The sequence below is a fragment of the Patagioenas fasciata genome, chromosome 36 (genome assembly GCF_037038585.1).
Source record: "Patagioenas fasciata isolate bPatFas1 chromosome 36, bPatFas1.hap1, whole genome shotgun sequence".
NCBI classification, from domain to species: Eukaryota; Metazoa; Chordata; class Aves; order Columbiformes; family Columbidae; genus Patagioenas; species Patagioenas fasciata.
The window spans coordinates 3,205,618-3,228,730 of NC_092555.1; the positions used below are offsets into that span (position 1 = coordinate 3,205,618).

At 62.6% G+C, this 23,113-nt stretch overlaps 3 protein-coding genes across 4 annotated transcripts; 2 read left to right on the forward strand and 1 right to left on the reverse strand.

The window, feature by feature from the left end:
- Positions 1 to 2: 2 nt before the first annotated feature.
- On the reverse strand, positions 3 to 8,273 carry PORCN (porcupine O-acyltransferase). The gene is made up of 13 exons (XM_071801272.1): positions 8,014 to 8,273; positions 6,187 to 6,379; positions 5,428 to 5,471; positions 4,848 to 5,095; positions 3,871 to 4,001; positions 3,354 to 3,368; positions 3,054 to 3,179; positions 2,253 to 2,353; positions 2,070 to 2,146; positions 1,661 to 1,724; positions 1,001 to 1,086; positions 813 to 923; positions 3 to 269 (listed from the first exon to the last, which is right to left on the reverse strand). The coding sequence occupies exons 1-13, from the start codon at positions 8,147 to 8,149 to the stop codon at positions 168 to 170; spliced, it is 1,434 nt and encodes a 477-aa protein (XP_071657373.1). The 5' UTR covers positions 8,150 to 8,273; the 3' UTR covers positions 3 to 167.
- A 384-nt stretch (positions 8,274 to 8,657) lies between these two features.
- CDK20 (cyclin dependent kinase 20) lies at positions 8,658 to 16,483 on the forward strand. Of its 2 annotated transcripts, XM_065859601.2 has the most exons (9): positions 8,659 to 8,855; positions 9,004 to 9,117; positions 10,281 to 10,469; positions 11,465 to 11,586; positions 11,673 to 11,735; positions 12,555 to 12,678; positions 14,285 to 14,440; positions 15,094 to 15,511; positions 16,319 to 16,483. In XM_065859601.2, the coding sequence occupies exons 1-8, from the start codon at positions 8,781 to 8,783 to the stop codon at positions 15,241 to 15,243; spliced, it is 993 nt and encodes a 330-aa protein (XP_065715673.2). In that variant the 5' UTR covers positions 8,659 to 8,780; the 3' UTR covers positions 15,244 to 15,511; positions 16,319 to 16,483. The 2 variants fall into 2 exon arrangements, with proteins under 2 accessions (XP_071657391.1, XP_065715673.2); XM_071801290.1 differs by lacking the exon at positions 10,281 to 10,469 and having other exon boundaries at positions 8,658 to 8,855.
- Positions 15,339 to 23,005, forward strand: GATA1 (GATA binding protein 1). The gene is made up of 7 exons (XM_071801200.1): positions 15,339 to 15,372; positions 15,465 to 15,511; positions 16,936 to 17,176; positions 18,297 to 18,470; positions 19,916 to 20,061; positions 21,999 to 22,124; positions 22,625 to 23,005. The coding sequence occupies exons 1-7, from the start codon at positions 15,339 to 15,341 to the stop codon at positions 22,946 to 22,948; spliced, it is 1,092 nt and encodes a 363-aa protein (XP_071657301.1). The 3' UTR covers positions 22,949 to 23,005.
- The last annotated feature ends 108 nt before the right edge of the window (positions 23,006 to 23,113 follow it).

Consider the following 23,113-nt stretch of genomic DNA (forward strand, 5'->3'; position numbering starts at 1 on the left):
GGGAAGAAGCGAGCGGAGCCTTTTATTGGTCCTGGCTGCGTGACACCACTTCCGCCCAATAGAGGGGGAACCATAGAGAGGCCTCGATGGGCAGCAGGCGGGGGGGAAGTGTGGCCGCTCTCTATGGTCCGTTGGTCCTCCCAGTGCCTCCCAGTGCTCCCAGTTCCTCAGTGCAGGAGCCGGGCAAGCACCCAGCAGCCCAGGGTCACCCAGTGACTGGCCCAGTGCAGCTCCGACCACTTGCGGATGGTGTAGGACATCCCGTAACCCTATAGAAAGGGGGGGGACATGCTATATGGCATCCGGACACACCCAGAACGATGCCCCATGTCCCATTATGGTAGGTGGGACACCCAAGATGGCACCCGGCCACACACACTATGGTGTCAAGACCTTCCCAAGATGGCACCCAATGCCCCATTATGGCAAGGGGGACACCCAAGATAGTGCCCTGACCCTCCCAAGATGGCGCCCAATGTCGCATTATGGTGCCCTGACCCTCCCAAGATGGCGCCCAATGTCGCATTATGGTGCCCTAGCCCTCCCAAGATGGCGCCCAATCCCCAATTATGGTGCCCTGACCCTCCCAAGATGGCGCCCAATCCCCAATTATGGTGCCCTGACCCTCCCAAGATGGCGCCCAAACCAACTCAGAATCAGGGGTCAGTGCTGGTTCTGAGGCCAATTGAGGGGGTTTTGGGGTGAATCTTGGGGGTTTGAACTCCAGGGGGGTTTGGGGTGAATCCTGGGGGATCTTGGGGTGAACCCTGGGGGTTTTGGGGTGAATCCCGGGGGTTTGGCTGCATCCCCACCTGCTCCTCCACGGTGTCGTCGGCCTCCATGTCGAACAGGGCGCCCAGGTAGGCCAGGTGGAACAGCGCCAGCGCCCCCAGCGCCCCGTTCAGCGCCCGCACCCACAGCGCCTGGGGGGGACACGGGGTGTTGGGGGCCGGGGGACACCCCAAGGACCCCCATGTGTCCCCCTGTGTGTGTCACTCACATCCTTGTGGCGGTGGGCGCAGCCGGGGGGGCAGCGCTTGGACAGGACGCAGGCGTCCAGCAGGGTGGCCAAGCGGCGGCGCAGCGCTGCAGGGGGCGGGGTCAGAATGGGACACGCCCCCTCGCACAGGCCCCGCCCCCCCCCAAGCTCAGGACCATGTGGCTCCCTTCAGGCTCCACCCCCAGCGATGCCTCCTCAGGCCCTGCCCACCTGCTTTAGCCCCGCCCATGCCTTCCAGGCTCCACCCCTGCCCCATCAAGCCCCACCCACCCCATTAAGCCACGCCCCCATTAAGCCCCACCCACCCCATTAAGTCCCACCCCATTCCATCACACCCAATTAAGCCACACCCACCCATTCACACCCCATTAAGCCCCACCCACCATATTAAGCCACACCCTTATTAAGCCCAACTCACCCCATTAAGCCCTGCCCAGCCATTAATCCCCATCGAGCCACACCCCCATTAAGCCCCACCCACCTGCCTTTATGCTCCGCCCACTTCTCTCAAGTCCCTGCCCACTCTTTTAGGCCCCACCCACTCCCTTAGGCTCCGCCTCCTGTTTCTTCCTGTTCTCCTCCTCTTGGCCCCGCCCCATCCCCTTGGCCACACCCCCATCCCTGGCCACGCCCCCTAGCCCTTAAAGGGGCGGCGCTCACTGTGCTCCACGTAGGTGATGAGGCCGAGGGACAGGAGGACGGCGGCCAAGTGGAAACTGAGGCCCTGGGGGGGACACGGGGGGACATGGGGGGTCAGGGGCATCCAGGGGGGTTTGTGGGGGACAATGGGGTCAGGGGGACCTGGGGTGGGGGTCTTGGAAGGGTCAGGGGGATATGGGGGCACATGAGGATCAGGGGGATCCAGGGGGGTCAGGGTGACATGGGGGGGCCTGGGGAGGGTTTGGGGGGATCAGGGGGACCTGGGGGAACAACAGGGGTTGGGGGGGCTTGGAGGGGACCTGGGAGGGACAAGGGGGTTCAGGAGGACCCAGTGGGGTCTGGGGAGGGTTTGAGGACTCAGGGGGACCTGGGGGGGGTTTGGGGGGTCGGTGTTTTGGGTGCCACTCACGTGCAGGAGGGCGCTGACCGCGTACGTTCCCAGCACAGCAGCGAAGGTCCCCAAGCGCCGGGCGGTCTGGAACACGTCTGGGGACCAGTTCAACCAGTTAAACCAGCGCCCGTGTCCCCCCAGTTAAACCAGTGCCCGTGTCCCCCGCCCCGGTGCCTCTCCCAGTGCTCCCAGTTCACCCACAGGTGTGGAGCCAGCGGGACATGGGCAGGTTCCAGTTGGTCACCACGTCGGCCATGGAACGCGGCAGCTCCACCCGCAGCGGCCGCGACACCGTCAGGTCCCTGGGGACGTCGGCACCAAACGGGGGGTCACACGGCCCACGCGCCCCTCTCCCGGACGCCTGGGTCCCCCCGGATGCCTGGGTCCCCTCCCGAACTCCTGGGTCCCTCCCAGATGCCTGGGTCTCTGTAGAGCTCCTGGGTCCCTCCTGGACACCTGGGTCCCCTCCCGAACTCCTGGGTCCCCTCCCAGATGCCTGGGTCTCTGCAGAGCTCCTGGGTCTCCCCGGACACCTGGGTCCCTCCTGAACGCCTGGGTCCCCTCCTGAACTCCTGGGTCCCCTCCTGAACTCCTGGGTCCCCCCCCGAACTCCTGGGTCCCCCCCCAGACATGTGGGTCCCTCCTGAACTCCTGGGTCCCCCCTGAAACTCCTGGGACCCCTGGGTCCCTCCTGAACTCCTGGGTCCCCCTGAACTCCTGGGTCCCCCCCCAGACATGTGGGTCCCGCCTGAACTCCTGGGTCCCCTCCCGAACTCCTGGGTCCCTCCCAGATGCCTGGGTCTCTGCAGAGCTCCTGGGTCCCTCCTAGACACCTGGGTCCCCTCCTGAACGCCTGGGTCCCCTCCTGAACGCCTGGGTCTCCCCGGATGCCTGGGTCCCCCCCCGAGACATGTGGGTCCCTCCTGAACTCCTGGGTCCCCCCCAAAACTCCTGGGTCCCCCCCAAAACTCCTGGGTCCCTCCCGGACGCCGGGGTCCTCACCAGCGCAGGTTGCCATGGTGCTCGGTGACCCCTGACCCTGCCATGGTCGCCGTGGCCTCAGACAGAAAAGCCACAAAGTAGTTGCTGAAGTGGAAAGAGAGGGCGCTCTCGTAGGCGTGGAGCCACCTGCAGGACGGGAGGACACACCAGGAGAGAAAAATTAGGGACAAATAGTGAGATTTTGGGGACACACGGCGGATTTTGGGGACACAGGCACGTGGAGGGGGACACCTCCATGTCTTGTGTTCCCAAAACCCCTCAACCTCCCCAAAAAGAACCCCAGACACCCCCAAATCTCACCTGGCAAAGACGCTCCTGGCAGCCGGGAGGAGGCAGAGGGTCAGTCCTGGGGGGGGGTTTTGGGTGGGTTTGGGAGGTTTTGGGGTGTCCCCCGCATTTTTGGGGTGTCCCCCGTATTGTTTGGGGTGTCCCCCCGTTTTTGGGGTATCTCATGGGTGCAGGGTTTGGGTGTCATAGAGTAGAACAGAAAGGATGGGAGGCGGTGGTGCTGAGGTGTTGGGTGAGTTTTGGGTGGGTTTGGGTGGTTTTTGGGGTCTGGGGGTTGGTTTTGGGGGCGCGGGGGGGTTAGGGGTGTCCCCCCATTTTCGGGGTGACACATGGGCGCAGGGTTTGGGTCTCATAGAGCAGGAGAAGGCAGAAGAGGGAGAGCAAGATGTGGGGAGTGCTGAGATTCTGGGTGGTTTTGGATGGTTTGGGGTGGATTTTGGGTGGATTTGGGGTGGATTTTGGGGAGGATTGGGGTGTTTTTTGGGGTGCAAGGGGTTTTGGGGTGTCCCCCATTTTCGGGGGGTCTCACCGGTGCAGGGTGTGAGTCTCGTAGAGCGGGAGGACGCAGGAGAACAGGAACGGCGCCAGGCAGGCCGAGAGCAGCAGGCAGAGCAGCGCCAGCCCCAGGCTGCGCAGCCCCTTGCGCGCCCAGGCCCAGCTCTGCCCACACAAAAACCCCCAAATCACCCCAAAATCCACACCCCCCCCACTGCTCACACCCCCCCCAAATCCCCCCTAAACCCCGAGTGCCCCCCGGCACCAAATCCCCCCAAAACATCCCCAAATTCCCCCTAATTCCCCCCAAAATTCTCCCCCAAACTCCCTAAATCCCCCCCAAATTCCACCCAAAATCCCCCAAATCCTCCCCAAATTCCCCCCAAAATCCCCCAATTCCCCTCAAATCTCCCCAAATCCCCCCAAATCTCCCCAAATTCAGCCCAAAACTTGCCCAGAAATCCCCCCAAAATCCCCCCAAATCCTGTAGTTCGCCCCCAAATCCCCCAAAATTTGTCCCAAAATCCCCCCAAACCACCCCAAAATCCCCCTAATTCCCCCCAAATCACCCCAAACCCCAAAATTCCCCCCAAACCCCTCAATATCCCCCCCATAACTTGCCCCCAAATCCCCCCCAAATCTCCCCAAATTCAGCCCGAAACTTGCCCAGAAATCCCCCCAAATCCTGTAATTCACCCCAAAATCCCCCCAAAACTCGTCCCAAAATCCCCCCAAACTCCCCCAAAACCTCCCCAAATCCCACCCCAAAATCCACCCAAAATCCCCCTAATTCCCCCCAAATCACCAAATCGCCCCAAACCCCAAAATTCCCCCCAAACCCCCCAATATCCCCCCCATAACTTGCCCCAAAATTCCCCCCAAACCCCTTAATTTTCCCCCCAACCCCCCCATAAATTCCACCCCAAAGTTCCCACAAAACCCCCCAGACCCTCAAAATCCCCAAAACCCCCCACAGCCCCCAAAATCCCCAAATCCCCCCAATTCCCGTACCAGGGGGGGCCCACGTGCAGCTCTCAAATAGGCCCCGAAAGGCTCCCAGGGCCCGAAGATGACGGTTCCGGGGGAGCACAGGTACCCCAAAACCTGCACCGGGGACGGGTCCCCCCAACCCGGGACCCCCCCAAATCGGGGGGTGTCCCCCCCCGGCCCCGGGGATGCCCCCCCGGCCGGGGCCACGCGCCCCCGGTCAAGGTCAAAGCCGAGGGACACGGCCTTCATGGCCACCACCATCTGCGCCCCTGAAACCACGTGGGGTTACAGGGGGGAACCCCAAAATGGGGGGAGATCCACCCTCAAAAAGGACCCAGGCGTTCGGGGAGGGCCCAGGTGTCTGGGGGACCCAGGCGTTCAGGGAGGGCCCAAGCGTCCAGGGGACCCAGGTGTTCGGGAGGGACCCAGGAGTTTGGGAGGGGGGACCAAGGAGTTTAGGGGGGATCCAAGGGGTTCGGAGGGACCCAGGAGTTCAGGAGGACCCAGGTGTCCAGGGGTGGACCCGGGAGTTTGGGGGGGACCCAGGAGTTTGGGGGGGATCCAGGAGTCTGGGGGACCCAGGCGTCCGGGGCGATCTCACCTCTCATCTTGTGCCACGTGACGGTGTCGACCATGTGGAGCTCCCTGTTGAGGAGGGGGGGGCGGCCAGTTTGGCCCAGTTTAGACCAGTAACACCCCCCCAGTTCTGCCCAGTGACTCCCACTTCACCCCATTTCATCCCAGTTCATTTCAGTGACCTCCCCATTCATCTCAGCGATTCCCAGTTCATCCTAACACACTCCCAGTTCACCCCAGTCACTCCCAGTTCACCCTAAGGGCTCCCCCAGTCCATCTCAGTGCCCCCGTATCCCCCCAATCTCTCTCCCAGTCTCCCCAAACCCTTCTCCCAGTCCCAGTTGCTCCCAGTGTTCCCCAGTGCCCCCAGCATCCCTCCCAGTGTCCCCTATCCCCCTCCTAACACCCCAAAACCCCCTCCCAGTGCTCCCAAACTGCTCTCCCAGTGCCTCCCAGTCCCTCCCAGTTTGTCCCAGTGCTCCCAGCGCCCCGTACCCCATGAGCAGGTAGCAGAACGTGGCCAGGACAAGGCAGAGCCCGCTCACCAGTGCCCCCAATGCCCCCATATCCCCCCACATCCCCTTCCCAGTGCTCCCAGTGTCTCCCAGTATCCACAAACCACTCTCCCAGTGCCCCCAAACTGGTCTCCCAGTCCCTCCCAGTGCCTCCCAGTATCTCCAACTCCCATCCTAGTGCCTCCAGTCCCCCTCCTAACAGCTCAAATCCCCCTCTCAGTGCCTCCCAGTCCCTCCCAGTTTGTCCCAGTGCTCCCAGTGTCCCGTACCCCATGAGCAGGTAGCAGAGCGCGGCCAGGCCGAGGCAGAGCCCGCGCTGGGCGCGGTGGCGGCTGAGGCGCAGGGTGAGGGTGCAGAGGGCGCTGAGCAGCAGCACCCACAGCGCCTGTGCCCCGAAGAACTGCAGCAGCGCCAGCAGCCCCCCCAGCGCCGCGCCCAGGTCACCGCACCCCCGCGGCAGCGCTGCAACGGACCCAGGATCACAGGTGAACCCCCACATCGTGGGGGAACCCCCAAATCCCTGGGGGACTCCTCAAAGCCCTGAGAGACCCCCAGAGCCCAGGGTGGCCCCCCAAACCCCTGCGAGACCCCCAGAACCCAGGGTGCCCCCCCAAACCCCTGGGAGACCCCCAGAGACCAGGGTGCTCCCCCAGCCTCATGGGTGCCCCTCCAAACCCCTCGGGGACCCCCAGAGCCCTGGGTGCCTCCCCAAACCCCAGGGTTCCCCCCAGGATCATGGGTGCCCCCCAGAATAATAGGTGACCTCCCAGAGCCCAGGGTGCCCCCCCAAACCCCTGGGAGACCCCCAGAGCCCTGGGTGCCCCCACAGTCTCATGGGTGTCCCCCCAAACCCCTGGTGGACCCCCGAAAGCCCTGAGAACCCCCCAGAGCCCAGGGTGTCCCCCCAGGATCATGGGTGCCCCCTCAAACCCCTGAGAGACCCCCAGAACCCAGGGTGCCCCCTCAAACCCCTGGGAGACCCCCAGAACCCAGGGTGCCCCCCCAAACCCCTGGGAGACCCCCAGAGACCAGGGTGCTCCCCCAGCCTCATGGGTGCCCCTCCAAACCCCTCGGGGACCCCCAGAGCCCTGGGTGCCTCCCCAAACCCCAGGGTTCCCCCCAGGATCATGGGTGCCCCCCAGAATAATGGGTGACCTCCCAGGGCCCTGGGTGCCTTCCCAAACCCCTGGGGGATGCCCCAGTTCAATGGGTGCCCCCGCAAACCCCTGGGCGACCCCCAGAACCCAGGGTGCCCCCCCAAACCCCTGAGAGACCCCCAGAGCCCAGGGTGCCCCCCCAAACCCCTGAGGGATTCCCCAGGATCATGGGTGCCCCCTCAAACTCCTGGGAGACCCTCAGAACCCAGGGTGCCCCACCAAACCCCTGAGGGATTCCCCAGGATCATGGGTGCCCCCTCAAACTCCTGGGAGACCCTCAGAGCCCAGGGTGCCCCCCCAAACCCCTGGGGGATGCCCCAGTCTCATGGGTGCCCCCTCAAACCCCTGGGAGACCCCCAGAGCACTGGGTGCTCCCCCAGTCTCCTGGGTGTCCCCCCAAACCCCTGGGTGAACCCCAGTATCATAGGTGTCCCCCCAGGATCATGGGTGCCCCCAAACCCCTGGTGGACTCCCATTTAATGGGTGCCCCCCCAGGATCATGGGTGCCCCCTCAAACCCCTGGGAGACCCCCAGAGCTCGGGGTGCCCCCCCAAACCCCTGGGGGACCCCCCAGTTTAATGGGTGCCCCCCCAAGATCATGGGTGCTCCCCCAGGATCATGGGTGCCCCCCAACCCCTGGGAGCCCCCCCGGTATAATGGGTGCCCCCCAAGTCCCAGAGTGCCCCCCCAACCCCCTGGGTGCACCTTCAGGTTCACGTGTGTCCCCCAAATCCCTGGGTGCTCCCCCAAGATCATGGGTGCCCCCTAAGCCCCTGGGGACCCCCCAACCCCCTGGGTGTCCCTCCAGAGCCCAACCTGCCCCCCCAGCATCTTGGGTGCCCCCCCAGTTTCATGGGGGTCCCCCCAAACTCCTGTCACCTCCCCAGAATCATGGGTGCCCCCCACCCCAGAGCCCCCCATCCCCAAGGTCCCACTCACGCAGGCGGTGCAGCAGCCGCGCCCCCAGACACAGCAGCAGCAGCGGCCAGAGCTGGGCCAGGCCCTGCCGCGCCGTGGGGATCACGCACCCGGGCAGCACCTGCGCCGCGAACTCCCGCGGCGGCAGCGCCGCCATCGTGCGGCTGCCAACGGGACGCGGCTCCGGGGACCCCCCCGGCACCCCAAAAACCGCCCCCGGAGCCGCCGCCTCGCCGGGTGCCGAGGAGCGGGGAGAGCGGCGCCGCCGAGCCTGAGGAGAAATAGGCGGAGCCTCCTCGCCGGCCAATCACCGCGCGATCTCCCAGCCCGCGCAAAACCTCCCACCAATCAGAGCGGCGGGGCGGATGACTGGCGGAGGAGGGGTGGAGCCGCGCAGAGCATCCCACCAATCAGAAGGGCGGAGCGGGTGACCGGCGGCGGAGGGGTGGAGCCGCGCAGAGCATCTCACCAATCAGAAAGGCGGACCGTGTGACTGGCGGAGAAGCGGAGCCGCCGTTGCTAAGGGGCGGGTTGTGGTTGCCAGGGTGTGCGGAATGCCGGGCGCAGGAGGCGGGGCGCGGTTGCTAGGCAACAGTCCGCGTTCCCATTGGCGAGACGCGGTTGCTAGGGAACGTGGTCGTCTTCCTATTGGCGGGACGCGGTTGCTAGGGGCGTGGCCTGGTTGCCGTGGCGCTGCGCCGTGTATTGTGGGTTCGGTCCTCCAGCGTCCCACAATCCCCCGCTCCCTTTCCGCTCCTCCCTGTTCAGTCGCACCAGTATGGCCCAGTATGGACCAGTACATCATCCTGGGCCGCATCGGGGAGGGCGCCCACGGCGTCGTGTTCAAAGCCAAGGACAGAGAGGTCGCATTGGGCGCCGTGGGGGTGGTTTGAGGGGGGTTTGAGGCCTTGGGGGGTGGGGAGGCCTGTGAGGCCCCAGACGCCTGGGTCCCCCCCGGACGCCTGGGTCCTTTTGTGAGGGTCTATGGGGCCATGTCCGTGTCCCCCGCAGACCGGGGAGCTGGTGGCGCTCAAGAAGGTGCCGTTGAGGCGGCCTGAGGAGGGGCTGCCCCCCCAGACCCTGCGGGAGATCAAAGCCCTGCGGCACATCCAGGAGCATCCGCATGTGAGTGAGTGGGAACCCCCCGGGACGCCTGGGTCCCCTTTGGGGGTTCCCCCTATACCCCCCAACCCCCCTTAAGCCCCTAAATCCCCCTAAAAGCTCACATGAGGACCCCCCTCCCGGACACCTGGGTCCCTCCCAGACGCCTGGGTCCCCTCCCAAAATCTTAGGGTGCACCCCAGGAGACCTCAGCCCCCCCATATAGATCTTGAGGACCCCCCCCAAGCCCCATAAACCCCCCCAAACAATCCCCCAAATCCCACATGAGAACCCCCATCCCGGAAGCTTGGGTGTCCCTCCGCATATTCCTGGGTGTCCCCTCATATTTTGGGGACCCACCCCAGATCTTGGGGTCCCCACCCAAGTCTTTCCGCCCCCCCAGGAGACCTCAGCCTCCACTTGACTTTGAGAACCCCCCAAACCCCACATCAAACCCCCCCTCCCGGACGCCTGGGTCCCTCCTCAACCCCCATATTTCAGGGTCCCCTGCTGACTTTGGGGTCCCACCCCAGATCTTGGGGTCCCCACCCAAGTCTTTCCCCCCCCACCTTGACCTTGAGAACCCCCCAAACCCCACATCAGCCCCCCCTCCTGGACGCTTGGTTCCCCCCCATATTCCTGGGTCCCCCCCAGGAGACCTCAACCCCCCCTTGACCTTGAGAACCCCCCAAACCCCACATCAAACCCCCCCTCCCGGATGCCTGGGTCCCTCCCGGACGCCTGGGTCCCCCCCAGGAGACCTCAGCCCCCCTTGACCTTGAGAACCCCCCCAAAGCCCACATCAGACCCCACTCCCGGACGCCTGGGTCCCCCCCATATTTGTGGATCCTCCCATATTCCTGGGTCCCCCCCTGATTTTGGGTCCCCCCCAGGAGACCTCAGCCCCCCCTTGACCTTGAGAACCCCCAAAGCCCACATCAGACCCCCCCTCCTGGACGCCTGGGTCCCTCCCGGACGCCTGGGTCCCTCCTGGACGCCTGGGTCCCCCCCATATTTGTGGATCCCCCCATATTCCTGGGTCCCCCCAGGAGACCTCAGCCCCCCTTGACCTTGAGAACCCCCAAAGCCCACATCAGACCCCCCCCTCCCGGATGCCTGGGTCCTTCCCGGACGCCTGGGTCCCCCCCATATTTGGGGGCCCCCCCTGACTTTGGGGTCCCCCCCAGGTGGTCCGTCTGCGCGCGGCCTTCGCCCAGGGCCCGGCCGTGATCTTGACCTTGGATTTCCTGGTGGGGGACTTGGGGGGGCTCCTGCGAGCGGCCCCCGCGCCCCTGCCCCCCCCCCGTGTGCGGGCGCTGTTGGCCATGACCTTGAGGGGGGTGGGGCACTGCCACGCCCAGCGCATCCTGCACAGGGTCAGTGGGGACCCAGGAGTTCGGGAGGGGACCCAGGAGTTCGGGGCGGGGGGGTCCCAAAATCGGGGGGGTTCCTAAAATGGAGGGAGGGACCCAGGAGTTCGGGAGGGACCCAGGAGTTCAGGGAGGGGGGAGAAGATTGGGGGTGGACCCAGGAGTGCGGGACTGGGGGTCCCAAAATCAGGGGGGGGTCACAAAATGGAGGGAGGGACCCAGGAGTTCGGGAGGGACCCAGGAGTTCAGGGAGGGGGGAGAAGATTGGGGGTGGACCCAGGAGTGCGGGACTGGGGGTCCCAGAATCAGGGGGGGTCCCAAAATGGAGGGAGGGACCCAGGAGTTTGGGGTGGGGAGGGAAGATTGGGGGTGGACCCAGGAGTTCGGGGGAGGGAGGAGGGGAGATTGAGGAGGGACCCAGGAGTTCGGGGCAGGGGGTCCCAAAATCGGGGGGGTTCCCAAAATGGAGGGGGGGACCCACGAGTTCAGGAGGGACCCAGGAGTTCGAGGAGGGGGGAGAAGATTGGGGGTGGATCCAGGAGTTTGGGAGGGACCCAGGAGTTCGGGGCGGGGGGTCCCAAAATTGGGGGGGTTCCCAAAATGGAGGGGGGGACCCAGGAGTTCGGGAGGGACCCAGGAGTTCAGGAGGGACCCAGGAGTTCAGGAGGGACCCAGGAGTTCGGGGCAGGGGTGGCAAGATTGGGGAGGGAGGGAGGGAGATTGGGGAGGGACCCAGGAGTTCGGTGGGGGGACCCAGGAGTTCGGGGAAGGGGGGGAAGATTGGGGGGGGACCCAGGAGCTCTGGGGAGGGGGTGAGATCAAGGGAGGGACCCAGGAGTTCGGGAGGGACCCAGGACTCCAGGAGGGACCCAGGTGTCCGGGGAGAGCTGGGAAACCCCAGTGCAAGGGGAGGCTGGGATGGGTTTGGGGGTGCAGATGGGTACTGGGAGGGCACTGGGCGATACTGGAAAAGGGACCCAGGTGTCCGGGGGGGTGCACAGGACCTGAAACCGGCCAACCTGCTGCTGGACGGGCGGGGGCGGCTGAAGGTGGCGGATTTGGGGCTGGCACGAGTGCTGGGACCCCCCCGGGGACGCCCTTACAGCCACCAAGTGGCCACCAGGTACCGCCCCCCCCCTTCCCCCGGACGCCTGGGTCCCTCCCGGATGCCTGGGTCCCCCTAATTAACAAAGCGGTTGGTTTAACGAGGTGGTATCGCGCCCCCGAGCTGCTTTACGGCGCACGCGAGTATGATGAGGGAGTCGATCTATGGTGAGTACCCCGGACGCCTGGGTCCCCTTCCCAGTGCCCACCAGTACCCTCCCAGTACACTCTCATCACCCATTTCCCCCCCATACCCATCCCATCTTCCCCTTGCACTGGGATCCCGGGGTGACCCAGGTCTCCCCGAATGCCTGGGTCACTCCCGGATGCCTGGGTCCCCTTCCCAGTACCTCCCAGTGTCCTCCCAGTGCCCTCCCAGTGCCCATTATCCCCCCCATACCCATTCCAGTTTCCCTTTGCACTGGGATCCTGGGGTGACCCAGGTCTCCCCGAATGCCTGGGTCCCTCCCGGATGCCTGGGTCCCCTTCCCAGTACCTCCCAGTTTCCTCCCAGTTTCCTCCCAGTGCCCTCCCAGTGCCCATTATCCCCTCCCATACCCCTCCCATCTTCCCCTTGCACTGGGATCCCAGGGTCACCCACCTCCCCCCGGACGCCTGGGTCCCTCCCGGACGCCTGGGTCCCCTTCCCAGTACCTCCCAGTACCTCCCAGTTTCCCCCCAGTGCCCTCCCAGTGCCCATTATGCCCCCCATACCCGTCCCAGCTTCCCCTTGCACTGGGATACTGGGGTGACCCAGCTCTCCCCGAACGCCTGGGTCCCTCCCGGATGCCTGGGTCCCCTTCCCAGTACCTCCCAGTATCCACCAGTACCCTCCCAGTACACTCTGATCACCCATTATCCCCCCCATACCCATCCCAGCTTCCCCTTGCACTGGGATCCCGGGGTCACCCACCTCCCTCCGGACGCCTGGGTCCCCCCCGGACGCCTGGGTCCCGTCCCAGTGCTCCCAGTGACCCCAGTTTGCAGGGCCATTGGCTGCATCTTCGGGGAGCTGCTGAACCTGTCCCCCCTGTTCCCTGGTGACAATGACATCGAGCAGCTCTGCTGCGTCCTCAGGGCGCTCGGCACCCCCAGCGCCAGCGCGTGGCCTGTGAGCAAACTGGGAGCACTGGGACGGACTGGGAGGGGGCACTGGGAGCACTGGGACAGACTGGGACACACTGGGAGCACTGGGACGGAATGGGAGGGGGCACTGGGAGCAGTGGGATGGACTGGAAGGGACTGGGAAGGGGCACTGGGAGCACTGGGGCAGACTGGGACGCACTGGGAGCACTGGGACGGACTGGGAGGGGGCACTGGGAGAACTGGGATGGACTGGGAGCACTGGGACGGACTGGGAGGGAGCACTGGGAGGGACTGGGAGGGGGCACTGGGAGCACTGAGACGGACTGGGAGGGACTGAGAGGGGGCACTGGAAGCACTGGGACAGACTGGGACGCACTGGGAGCACTGGGACAGACTGGGAGGGGGCACTGGGACCACTGCGACAGACTGGGATGCACGGGGAGCACTGGGACAGACTGGGAGGGGGCACTGGAAGCACTGGGACGAACTGGGAGGGACTGGGAGGGGGCACTGGGACGGACTGGGAGGGACTGGGAGGGGGCACTGGGAGCACTGGGACAGACTGGGAGGGGGCACTGGGACGGACTGGGAGAGGGGTCTTGGGGGCACTGGGAAGCACTGGGAGGGGAAAAGGGTCCTGGGAGCATGGGGGGGGATACTGGGATGGACTGGGAGGAGGAGAGGGGGCACTGGGAGGGACTGGGATGGACTGGGAGGAGGAGAGGGGGCACTGGTGGATACTGGGATGGAGTGGGAGATATGGGGATGGGGAGAGGGGGCACTGGGGGATACTGGGATGCACTGGGAGGGACTGGGAGAGGTAAATGGGGCTTGGTAGCACTGGGAGGGACTGGGAGATACTGGGATGGACTGGGGTTGGGGGGAAGAGGGCACTGGGAGATACTGGGATGGACTGGGGTCGGGGAGGGGGGCACTGGGGTATACTGGGAAGCACTGGAAAACCGTTGACACATACTGGGGTGGTACCAGGGGGCTCTCGGGTTTACTGGGACATACTGGGAAACCACTGACATGTACTGGGATGATACTGGGATGATAGTGGGATGGCACTGGGGGTTACTGGGAGATACTGGAAAACCATCAACACATATTGGGATGGCACTGGGCGTTACTGGGAGATACTGGGAATCCATCAACATATACTGGGATGGCACTGGGGGTTACTGGGAGATACTGGGAAACCATCAGCATATACTGGGATGGTGCTGGGGGTTACTGGGAGATATTGGGAATCCATGAACTGATACTGGGATGATACTGGGATGGCATTGGGGGTTACTGGGAGATACTGGGAAACCATCAACATATACTGGGATGGCACTGGGGGTTACTGGGAGATACTGGGAATCCATCAGCATATACTGGGATGGCACTGGGAGTTACTGGGAGATACTGGGAACCCATGAAATGATACTGGGATGGCACTGGGGGTTACTGGGAGATACTGGGAAACGCTCAGCGCCTACTGGGACAGCGCAGGGGACCATTTGCTGGTACTGGGAGCTACTGGGAACCATTAAAGTGGGTTGTGGGCTCCCGGTGCGCCCATGGGGCGACCCCGCGGTGTTACTGGTGTGTACTGGTGTGTACTGGTTTGTACTGGTTTCCAGGAGCTGCCGACCCTCCCCGACTACCCCAAAATCCGGTTTGGGCGGCGCGCGGCGGCTCCACTGGAGCAACTGGTGCCCGAGGCCGGGGCGGCCGCGCGGGACCTGCTGGGCCAGTTCCTGCGCTTCAACCCGCGCCAGCGCCCGCGCGCACCGCAGGTGGGGACCCAGGCGTCCGGGGGACCCAGGCGTCCGGGGCGGACCCAGGAGTTCGGGGGGAAATGGGGCCAGGGGGACCCAGGGGTCTGGGAGGGACCCAGGCGTCCGGGGGACCCTGGGCCTGCTGGGCCAGTTCTTGTGGTTCAACCCGCGCCAGGAGCTGCGGGCACAGCAGGTGGGGACCCAGGCGTCCGGGGGACCCAGGCGTCCGGGGGGGACCCAGGGGTTCGGGGGGAGATGGGGCCAGGGGGACCCAGGGGTCTGGGAGGGACCCAGGCGTCCGGGGGACCCTGGACCTTCTGGGGCAGGTCCTGCGGTTCAACCCGTGCCAGCAGCTGTGGGCACAGTAGGTGGGGACCCAGGTGTCCGGGGGACCCAGGCGTCCGGGGGGGACCCAGGGGTTCGGGGGGAAATGGGGGTGGAGGGACCCAGGCATCTGGGGGGGATCCAGGAGTTCAGGGGGAAAATGGGAGTGGGGGGACCCAGGTGTCCGGGGGGGACCCAGGAGTTCTGGGGGAACTGGGGGTGGAGGGACCCAGGTGTCTGGGGGGAACTGGGATAGGGGGGGACCCAGGAGTTCGGGAGGGACCCAGGCATCCGGGTGGGACCCAGGCGTCCGGGTGCCCCCCCTAACCCCCATTTCCTCCCCCCAGGCTCTGCTCCACCCCTATTTCTTCGGCCCCATGGAACTGACGCCCCCCCCACCCCATGGAGGGGTCCGGGGACCCCCCGACTTTGACCTTGACGCCCCCCTGGTGCCGGCCCTGACCCCCCCCGAGCCCCGGACGCCTGGGTCCCCGTGAGCCCCGAACGCCTGGGTCCCCCCGGACGCCTGGGTCCTCTCTGTGGAATGTGCGGGGGGGGCACCCGGATGCCTGGGTCCCCTCCACCCCCCACCATGGAGCGAAACGACCTCAAAAACATCGAAAACGGTGAAAATTCACATTTTTGAACCCAGAAACGCTGCGTTTGAGGCAAAAAACGCCGATTTTGGGGGCTGAAAACACCAATTTTGGCAATGAAGACGCGAATTTTGGGGCCGAAAACGCCGATTTTGGGGCAAAATGGCAGGTGAGAGCGGCGCCCCCCCGTGGTTTTGGGGTGAAAAAGCAGGATTTTGGCCTTGGAAATGAGAATTTGGGGTCAAACGTTGGGAATTTGGGGCAGAAAGTTTGTAGTTTTGGGGTGAAAAACCCAATTTTAGGGTAAAAACCTCAAAAACCCCGAAATTGTGGGGTTTCCAACTCAATTTTGCTCTTAAAAAGAGGGAATTTGGGTCTGGAAATGTCGATTTTAATACCAAAAAGTGGCTTTTTACCAAAACAGCCCGAATTTTGGTGCCAAAAATGGTGGATTTTGGGTTGAAAATCCTCAATTTTGGGTCTAAACCCCCAAATTTTGGGCCGAAACGCCTCAAATTTGGGGCGCGGGCACTCGTGTTTCTATAGGACCTACATAAATACCAAGGGGGATCCCCCCCACCCCCCCCATTCTGGTTGGGGCTGATAAGGGTGACAGTTCGGGGGGGGGGGTGGGGCCCCGGACGCCTGGGTCCCTCCCGGACGCCTGGGTCCCCCGGCCACGCCTTGGCCCCCCCCAAACGCAACCGCTGGGATCTGATAAGCGTTATCAGTGCCCGGCAGCCCCGGGGGCCGTTACCAAACCCCCCCCCCCCCACTTTGCACCGGGGACCCAGGCGTCCGGGAGGGACCCAGGCATCCGGGAGGGGACCCAGGAATCCGGGTGCTCACCCATAAATAGGGGACCCAGGCGTTCGGGTGACACCAGACCCCCCCAAAAAGGGACCCAGGTGTCCCCTAACACACCCCCTCTCCCCCTCCCACCCCCCCCCCAATTTACCCCTTCGTTCCGCAACAGGGACCCAGGCGTCCGGGAGGGGACCCAGGCGTCCGGGGAGGGACCCAGGTGCCCCCCCTTAATTTAAGGGGGTGGGGTCCTAGTGCCCCTCCCCCCTGCTAAGGGCGGGGCCGGCCCCTCCCCCCGCGTCCGTCTGTCCGTCCTGTGGTGACACGACGGCTCCAGGTCAGTGACAACACCCCCCCCCTCCCCCCAAAAATGGGGACAGCCCCCCAATTAGGGGACCCAGGCGTCCGGGAAGGACCCAGGCATCCGGGACCCCCTCTGAAATAGGGGACCCAGGTGTCCGGGAGGGACCCAGGTGTCCAGGACCCCCCTTTAAAAAGGGGACCCAGGAGTCCTGGAGGGACCCAGGCATCCGGGACCCCCTCTGAAATAGGGGACCCAGGCATCCGGGAGGGACCCAGGCGTCCGGGACCCCCTCTGAAATAGGGGACCCAGGCATCCGGGAGGGACCCAGGTGTCCGGGACCCCCCTTTTAAGAAGGGGACCCAGGTGTCCGGGAGGGACCCAAGCATCTGAGAGGGACCCAGGCGTCCGGGACCCCTTCTAAATTTGGGGACCCAGGCGTCCGGGTGCTTATTTTAGTGGGGGGGGGGCATCTTTTCCCCCCACAGGCTCCACCGTCGCTGCCACCCCCGCTGGGACCCAGGCGTCCGGGAGTGGACCCAGGCATCCGGGGGGAACCCAGGCGTCCGGGAGGGGACCCAGGCGTCCGGGATGGAGTTTGTGGCGCTGGGGGGGCCGGATGGGGCCCCCCCTCCCCCCCATTCCCCGAGGAGCCGTCGCCGTTTCTGGGCCTGGGGGGGCCCGAGGGGCTGGAGCCAGGGGGGCTGCTGGGGCCCCTCCCCCCCACAGGTACCCCCATGTCACCCCCATGTCCCCTTTGTCCCCAACATCTCCCCCATTTGTCCCTATGACCTCCCCCATTGTCCCCAATGTCCTCCCATGTCCCCTATAGTCCCCCCTTTGTCCCCCATGTCCCCCATTGTCCCCTCATTGTCCCCCACGTCTCCCCTTTGTTCCCAATATCCCCCCATGTCCCCAGTGTCATCCCATTGTCCCCAATGTGCCCCCAACCTCTGTCTATCTGTCCCCCCTTGTCCTCCTTGTCCCCATATCCCCCATGTCCCCCCATTGTCCCCTATTGTCCCCATTGTCCCCCCTATATCCCCCATGGCCCTGTATCCCCCTGACCCCCCATTGTCCCCCTGTCCTTCCCCATTTCTGTCTGTCCCCTCCATGTCCCCAATGCCCCCTTGTCCTCCGTGTCCCCATTGTCCCCAATATCCTACCATGTCCCCAACACCCCCATTGTCCCCATGTCCTTATGTCACCCCCAATGTCCCCATTGCCCCCCATTATCCCCATATCCCCCATTGCCCCCCATTGCCCCCATTATCCCCCATTGGCCCCATTGCCCCCCATTATCCCCCATTGTCCCCATTGTCCCCATGCCCCCCATTGCCCCCCATTGCCCCCATATCCCCCATTGTCCCCCATTGTCCCCCATTGCCCCCCATTGTCCCCATATCCCCCATTGCCCCCCATTGTCCCCATGCCCCCCATTGCCCCCCATTATCCCCCATTGTCCCCATTGCCCCCCATTATCCCCCATTGTCCCCCATTGTCCCCCATTGCCCCCCATTGCCCCCCATTGTCCCCATGTCCCCCATGCCCCCCATTGCCCCCCATTGTCCCCATATCCCCCATTGCCCTCCATTGTCCCCAATTATCCCCCATTATCCCCCATTGTCCCCCATTGCCCTCATTGCCCCCCATTGCCCCCATATCCCCCATTGCCCCCCATTGCCCCCCATTGTCCCCATGTCCCCCATGTCCCCCATGCCCCCCATTGCCCCCCATTGTCCCCATATCCCCCATTGCCCCCCATTGTCCCCATTGCTCCCCATTGTCCCCATGTCCCCCATTGCCCCCCATTGTCCCCCTGTCCCCTGACGTGTCCGTGTGTCCGCAGGCCGCGTGTCCCTGGTGCCCTGGCCGGAGGGGGGGGGTCTGTTGGGGTCCCTGGGGGGTCCCCCCTGGGCCCCAACCCCCCCAGACCCCCCCCGCTTCCTGGAGCTTCTGCAGCCCCGTGCCTGCCCCTCCCCCACCCCGGGGGGCACCCCGACCGCCCTCCCCCCACCCTGCGGTGAGCGGAACTGGGAGATACTGGGATGGACTGGGGGGAACTGGGATGGACTGGGGGGCACTGGGAGGAACTGGGGTGGACTGGGGGGCACTGGGAGGGACTGGGTGTGATTTGAGGGTTCCAGGGGGTTATTTGGGGTCTGGTGGAACTGGGGACACTGGGATGAACTGGGGGGAACTGGGAGGGACTGGGGGCACTGGGAGGGACAATCTTTTACTGCTCCATGTCTGTACTGGTTTGTACTGGTCCGTATTGGTGTTTACTGGTCTGTACTGGTGCTTACTGCTCCATAATGGTCCGTACCGGTCTGCATTGGTCCATACTGGTTTGTACTATTCTATACTGGTCCGTACTGGTCCTGGTTGGTATTGGTTGGTATTGGTCCATTCTGGTCCATACCGGTCTGTACCACTCTGTACTGGTCTGTACTGGTCCATACTGGTTTGTACTGGTCTGTACTGGTTCATACTAGTTCTTGCAAGTCCATACTGATCCATACTAGTTCTTACTGGTCCATACTGGTTTGTACTGGTGCTTACTGGTTTGTACTTTTCTGTACTGGTACTAGTCTGCACTGGTCCATACTGGTTTGTACTGGTCTGTACCAGTCTGTACTGGTCCATAGTGGTTTGTACTGGTCCATACTGGTCCTGAGTGGTTGGTATTGGTCAATATTGATCCTTACTGGTCTGTACTGGTCCATACTGGTTTGTACCAGTCCGTACTGGTCCATACTGGTTTGTACCAGTCCAGATTGGTCCTGACTGGTCTATAGTGGTTTGTACTGGTTGGTATTGGTCGATATTGATCCTTACTGGTCTGTACTGGTCCATACTGGTTTGTACCAGTCTGTATTGGTCCTTACTGGTTTGTACTGTTCTCTACTGGTACTGGTCTGTACCAGTCCGTACTCGTCCATACTGGTTTGTACTGGTCTGTACTGGTCCATACTGGTCCACACCAGTTTGTACCAGTCTGTATTGGTCCTTACTGGTTTGTACTGTTCTCTACTGGTACTGGTCTGTACCAGTCCGTACTCGTCCATACTGGTCTGTACTGGTCCATACTGGTCCACACCAGTTTGTACCAGTCTGTATTGGTCCTTACTGGTTTGTACTGTTCTGTACTGGTACTAGTCTGTACGAGTCCGTACTCATCCATACTGGTCTGTACTGGTCCATACTGGTCTGTACTGGTCCATACTGGTCCTGATGGGTCCATACTGGTTTGTACTGGTCTGTACTGCTCCATACTGATCCACACCAGTTTGTACCAGTCTGTATTGGTCCTTACTGGTTTGTACTGTTCTGTACTGGTACTGCTCTGTACCAGTCCGTACTCATCCATACTGGTCTATACTGGTCCTGACGGGTCCATACTGGTTTGTACTGGTCCTGACTGGTTTGTACTGGTCCTGACTGGTCCATACTGGTCCGTACTGGCAGAGGCGCGGGAGTGCGTGAACTGCGGGGCGACGGCGACGCCGCTGTGGCGCCGGGACGGCACCGGTCACTATCTGTGCAACGCCTGCGGGCTCTACCACCGCCTCAACGGCCACAACCGGCCCCTCATCCGCCCCAAGAAGCGCCTGGTGAGCCCCAAAATCCCCACGGTTCACCCCAAAACCCACCCGGCCACACGGAACACGCGGACCCCCCAAAAAACCCCGGGAAAATCGCTCAAATCCACCCCAAAATAAGCCCCAAATCCACCCTAAACCAGCCCAAATCCACCCCAAATCCATCCCAAATCCAACCCAAATCCAACCCAAATCCATCCCAAATCCAACACAAATCCATCCCAAATCCAACCCAAAACATCCCCAAATCACCCCAAAATGACCCAAATCTGACCCTGCTGAGCCCCAAAATCCCCACGGTTCACCCCGAAAATCACATGGGGGACACAAAGAACCCAAAAACCCCCCAAATCCACCCCAAATCCACCCCAAATCCACCCCAAAATAACCCCCAAATCCACCCTAAACCAGCCCAAATCCAACCCAAATCCATCCCAAATCCAACCCAAATCCATCCCAAATCCAACCCAAAACATCCCCAAATCACCCCAAAATGACCCAAATCTGACCCTGCTGAACCCCAAAATCCCCGTGATTCACCCCAAAAATCACCTGGAAACACAAACTGCCGCAAAGCCACCCAAAAACCCCCCAAATCCACCCCAAAATAGCCCTAAACCAGCCCAAATCCAACCCAAATCCAACCCAAAACATCCCCAAATCACCCCAAAATGACCCAAATCTGACCCTGCTGAGTCCCAAAATCCCCACGGTTCACCCCAAAAATCACATGGGGGACACAAAGAACCCAAAAACCCCCTAAATCCACCCCAAAACCCCCCAAATCCACCCCAAAATAGCCCTAAACCAGCCCAAATCCAACCCAAATCCAGCCCAAATCCATCCCAAATCCAACCCAAAACATCCCCAAATCACCCCAAAATGACCCAAATCTGACCCTGCTGAGTCCCAAAATCCCCACGGTTCACCCTGAAAATCACATGGGGGACACAAAGAACCCCAGAACCCCCCAAATCCACCCCAAAACCCCCCAAATCCACCCCAAAATAGCCCTAAACCAGCCCAAATCCAACCCAAATCCATCCCAAATCCAACCCAAAACATCCCTAAATCACCCCAAAATGACCCAAATCTGACCCTGCTGAGCCCCAAAATCCCCACGGTTCACCCCGAAAATCACATGGGGGACACAAAGAACCCAAAAACCCCCTAAATCCACCCAAAATCCACCCCAAAATAGCCCTAAACCAGCCCAAATCCAACCCAAAACATCCCCAAATCCAACCCAAAACATCCCCAAATCCAACCCAAAACATCCCCAAATCACCCCAAAATGACCCAAATCTGAACCTGCTGAACCCCAAAATCCTCACAATTCACCCCAAAAATCAATGGGGGACACAAAGAACCCCAAAACCCCCCAAATCCACCCCAAATCCACCCCAAAATAGCCCTAATCCAGCCCAAATCCAACCCAAATCCATCCCAAATCCAACCCAAAACATCCCCAAATCACCCCAAAATAACCCAAATCTGACCCTGCTGAGTCCCAAAATCCCCACAGTTCACCCCGAAAATCACATGGGGGACACAAAGAACCCAAAAACCCCCCAAATCCACCCCAAAATAGCCCTAAACCAGCCCAAATCCATCCCAGATCCATCCCAAATCCAACCCAAAACATCCCCCAATCACCCCAAAATAACCCAAATCCAACCCTGCTGAGCCCCAAAATCCCCGTGATTCACCCCAAAACCCACCCGGGCACACAAACTGCCCCAAATCCACCCCAAAATGCCCCAAATCCACTCACATCCATCCCAACTCCAACCCAAACCCAACCCACAACAGCCCAAATCCACCCCAAGAATCACCTGGTGAGCCCCAAAACCCCAACAATTCCCCCCCAATAATCACACGTGGAAACCCCCAGGAAACCCCAAACCCCCAGATTTGCCCAAAATCCGGGTTTTTCACCCCATTTTCAGCTGGTGAGCAAACGCGCCGGCACCGTCTGCAGCAACTGCCAGACCAGCACCACAACCCTGTGGCGCCGCAGCCCCCGTGGAGACCCCGTCTGCAACGCCTGCGGCCTCTACTACAAACTGCACCACGTGAGACACCCGAAAACCCGCTTTTTCACCCCAAAAAACCCGCTTTTCCACCCCCAAAACCCCCTTTTTCCACCCCAAAACCGCCCATTTGCCTCGGTACAACTGATTTCCGGTGCCCCTGTGCCTCGGTAGAGCGCACTTCCGGTCTCTGCTTGCCTCAGTGCTGTCCCGCTTCCGCTCTACCCTGGTTGCCGCGGTACGGCCTTATTTCCGGTCCGCTGGTTGCCTCGGTGCACCGCGCTTTACCATCCCCCCCTGCCCCCGCGACCAGGAACTTTGGTTCCTACCACAATATTGGTTCCCCCTCCCCTCACCCGAACGCCTGAGTTCTTCCCGAACGCCTGGGTCCCCTCCAACTCCCTGACATCTTTACAGGGGAAGGGATTTTGGGGACCCCCTGAGCATTGGGGGCGCTGAGGAGGAGCGGGGTCACTGTAGAGTGGTCCCGGATGCCTGGGTTCCCGCCCGAACGCCTGGGTCCCCCCTTCTTTTCCCTCCAGGTGAACCGACCCCTGACCATGCGCAAGGATGGGATCCAGACCCGCAACCGCAAGGTCACGGCCAAGGGCAAGAAACGGCGGGCGGGGGGGGGCGGCCCCGTGCCTGGGGGGGTCACGGAGACCATGGTGGGGCCCCCCCCGCCACCCCCAGCACCCCCACAACCCCCCCCCGAGGATCCAGCCGCTCTTTACGCCCTCGGACCCCTCGTCCTGTCCGGGCACCTCCTGCCCTTCCCCAGCACCGGAGCCTTTTTGGGGGGACCGGGGGGGGGCTACGCTGCCCCCTCCGCTGCGCCCCCCCCAGGTCTCAACCCCCAGATTTAAGGGGTTGGATTGGGGGGGGGGGTTGGTTCCGTATTACAGTTTGTTTTTAAAAACAAAGCTGCGCTCAGGCTTCGTTATTTCAAGGGGAAAGTGGGGGGCTTTGGGGGTTCGTGTGTCCCCCCCTAGAAGGTTTGTGGGAGAGGGGAGACCCCAAAATTCCATCAC